Here is a 3,763-nt window from a genome sequence, read left to right as displayed (position 1 = left end):
CTAGCGTTTGAAAAGGCGCCACCGCTGCACTGGAGTGCAGTACGAGTACCTTTGCATAACATAGGTATGCATCAGTGATGTCATAGATAACATAAATCGGGATGGATATCTACTTTGTCGTGACTCGTGGAAGCACATTGACGGAGTGACTCGAGATACAGGCGTCATTGAGACTTCAATGCCTGCCGACCTCACCTTGTTACTGCTTCCAATTCTGTCAAAATAAAACAGTATTTCTAGAACTAGGTCATCAACAGTATCAACAGTATCATCAACGAGCTAGGTCGCTTGTTGGTAGCTGCGACCGGCGAAAGGCGTGAGACGGCTTGGCTCTGGCAGCGTGTCTCAATGGCCATCATCCGAGGCAACGCAGCTGCAGTACGAGGCTCTGCGCCACAGTCAGTGTTTGACGCCGCCACGCAAGAGCATCACATCCCAACAGGCGCTTATGTGTCGCCAAGTCACACCAGCAAGCCTCATCACACATGCTCAAGTGCGGATGCGAAGTCCATTGCAATGTGCCCACGATATTCTTTGATGTCACCAGCCTCTGAACTGACCAGCTTTGGAACAGTCTCGGCTGGCCAACCGAAGACCGCCCCAGCAGCACCAGCGCCTCGCCAGTCAGTAGCCGGAGACGAAGGAATCTCTAGGACTACTTCGTTCCTCATTTCGAAAACCAAAGCAGCGTCTCTCCCGGCCGGTTCTGCTGGCCTAGAAAACCTCGGGAACACCTGCTACATGAACGCCGTCCTCCAGGTACTCGCACAAACGCAAGCGCTGGTGAAATACATGGTAGGCGAGTTTCTCTATGAAAACACGAACAAGCAGCCGCTAAGCCAAGGTCAGGTGGCGACGGAAATCTCTCAGCTGTTTGAGGTAATTTGGTCGCAAAAGTTTCAATGCATATCACCTCACCGCTTTCGCAATGCAGTAAGTGCTCGTTGCAGGGACTTCGGCGGCATGGAAATGCAAGACGCGCATGAGTTTATAATCCTGCTACTTAGTTGGCTGCACGACGACTTGAATGCTGTGACTACGACTGGAGAACTGCCTCCCCGACCGCCGGCGGAAGGCCTCCCGAACATCAAGGCAGGCGAGGCGGCGTGGTGCGACTTCCAGCGGTACAACAGCTCGATAGTGACGCAACTGTTTCACGGGCTGCATAAGTCGACACTACTCTGCACCGGCTGCGGGTCCGAGTCGGCCACATTTGAAACATTCTCTCTGCTGTCGCTGCCGCTAGCGATAGGCAAAAGCAACCTGACTCAGTGTCTGGACGAGTACGTACGTGGCGACCTCATCACGGACTGGACCTGTCCAAAGTGTCAGTGTCGGTGCGACGTCCACAAGAAACTCGACCTCTGGTGGCTTCCACCCATTGTCATCCTCCACCTGAAGAGGTTCAGTTTCGCAGGCGGCACCGCGCGCAAGAACCACGCTCAGGTGACCTTCCCCCTGCGGGACCTCGACCTGAGTCGGCTGGCAGTTGGGTCGCACCCCGACACGTACAGGCTGGTCTACGACATCTATGGCGTGGTAGAGCACCACGGCAGTCAAGATAGCGGCCACTACACAGCGTACAGCTTCAATCATCCCGCCGACAGCTGGTTCTTCATGGATGACTCTAAAGTGAGAGAGTGCTCTGCCGCCAGCGTTCGAGACGCCACCGCCTACCTTCTCTGCTACAGGGCCCGAGAGAGACACGCCCCTGAAGGAGTTTTCACTGGCGATGATGGTGCCAAGAGCACTGCCCCGGCGCACGGCGAGTGGCGAACCGCGCTGGCCGGCAGTAGCACGATACGCGCTCCCCCACCCTCGCGGTGGCGGGGCGGGACCGCCAGCAGCGCTGCCACGCGATTTGACTCGGCAGCCACGCGGACGGCTGACCTGGGACATGGTGGAGAGTAGGGGCCAGAAGGAGGGAGGGGAAGCGACGTGGTGACGGTGTGTGGGGTGACGATAATATTATGTTGCGCAGCTGGGTACAGCATTTCGAAAAATTGTCATAACTTTTGATCATTGATGTGAAAATATACTATCCTAGTTTTCAAACAGTATTTAGTTTTCCTACATGCCGGGGTATGTCATAAGCACAGCACGAGCCGGGCAGTAAAACTATGACCAAGAAACTGTAGGTGTCAAAATGCCATGTTATTTGATAGGCCGGGCAGTAAACAAAAGTTTACTGCCCGGATTTACTGCCCAGGGCAATGACCTCTGAACTATTGTTTATCGCATTAGCCCAGAGGTATAATTGACGGAGTGTATAATTGACATCATTATTGCATGATATTTGCCTCGTAAAATTAGAAAACTGACCTTTTTGGTAAACAATATCTGCTCTGCTCATCAAGGGTTTTGAAATATTTTTGTTCAAAAGTTTGTAGCCCTTTCCTCGAAAAAAAAAACATGTAAAATACCTATGTTAAATATAATGTATTTCACGAAGTTTAGCCATAGGGCATCAACAAAGTACGATTACATGAATAAAGGAAAGATTCTTGCAAGAGCACTGGAAAATTCACGTTTAATCACTAGAAATATTATACTTTCTTCTTGTTCTTATGTCGTGGCAAATCATTCATGTATTATGTTCCTTGCCGATATCAACTTGTTGTGCCATTCGAGTTGATGTTTTCAAACGCGATTCTTTTTGAAGTAAGGAGTTTGATGCATTTTCTTCTATCAATTTTCTTTAAAGCTTTATCAACAGCAGTAGCGCAATCACTGTTAGGAAATTATGGACAAAATAATCGTATAAAAGTGACACTGGTGACACCAAAACCTGTCGAAACTGCTTAAAGGAAAAGGGCCACCTTCGTGAAATATGAAGATATCGTTGTTTTTCATTTTGACATTATTATTTTTCATTTTCTTTTTAAAACTGGTGCCAGAAGTGCACAATTCGCGAAAAAGTATTTAAAACTATTTAACATATTGGTACTATGTTGATACTCTCTACGGCACCTACTGTATGATGGCATAGCGATGACGTCACACTCAAGCCTATCAGCGTTCAGAAGACAGACTCGTCGGATTGTGTCAGATAAGCTGATTGGTTAAAGCTGAGCTGGTTGGAGCTGATTGGTAAAAAACCAAAGCCTCGCCGCGGGTGGCTGTATTGTCGGATAAGAACGCATTCCTGGGATAAGAACGCATTCCTGGCGTATTTTCTTTTAAAATTGCCGATAACTACGAATGGAGGCCGAAATCGGCCGTAAGGAGGTAGACAGACAGGTTTTCGGACACGGGCTACAAGATGGCTATCTCAGTTTCAATCCCCATGTTAAAGGTGGCCCTTTTCCTTTAACAGGTATGCGGCATGTAGGAAAAATCTTACTGACCTCAGCCGTGCGAAATTATTTGGAAACTCGGCTTGCAAATTTTGACTCCGGCCCTCGTGCTCCGCACTCGGGCCTCCGTCAATTTTGCAAACCTCGTTTCCAAATAATTTCGTCGGCCCGGTCAGTAATATATATTCTGTGCGTTCAATATGATCTGGTGCCTGACCTCAATTTCGCCTAACATCAGTGACGTACCCAAGGGGGGGGGCCACGGGGGCCAAGGCCCCCCCCCTCAGGGGGCCCCTCAGGCCCCAGGATATTTTTTTAAACACGGGATAAAACGTCTTTTACTCGGAAGAAAATTTGATATTAACCCGCGCCCTGCTGGGGGTCCTGGATTTCCACGCCCTGCTGGGGGGGGGGGGTGTTTGAACACCCCCCCCCCCTTCTAACTCGGCTCCTGGGCCACGTAGCGA

At 49.8% G+C, this 3,763-nt stretch overlaps 1 protein-coding gene across 1 annotated transcript; it reads left to right on the top strand.

The window, feature by feature from the left end:
* Positions 1–969: 969 nt before the first annotated feature.
* On the top strand, positions 970–1,911 carry LOC122363991 (ubiquitin carboxyl-terminal hydrolase 11-like). The gene has a single exon (XM_043333915.1). It carries the CDS (start codon positions 970–972, stop codon positions 1,909–1,911), a length of 942 nt encoding a protein of 313 aa, XP_043189850.1.
* The last annotated feature ends 1,852 nt before the right edge of the window (positions 1,912–3,763 follow it).

Source organism: Amphibalanus amphitrite, unplaced genomic scaffold, assembly GCF_019059575.1.
Source record: "Amphibalanus amphitrite isolate SeventyFive unplaced genomic scaffold, NRLGWU_Aamphi_draft 000651F_arrow, whole genome shotgun sequence".
In the NCBI taxonomy this organism is placed as follows: Eukaryota; Metazoa; Arthropoda; class Thecostraca; order Balanomorpha; family Balanidae; genus Amphibalanus; species Amphibalanus amphitrite.
Note: the sequence above shows the minus strand (reverse complement) of the source record. Positions and strands in the feature narration are given on the sequence as shown.

Excerpts from the sequence above, each read along its gene's own strand:
- LOC122363991 (XM_043333915.1), top strand. The coding sequence starts at position 970 with ATGCAAGACGCGCATGAGTTTATAATCCTGCTACTTAGTTGGCTGCAC.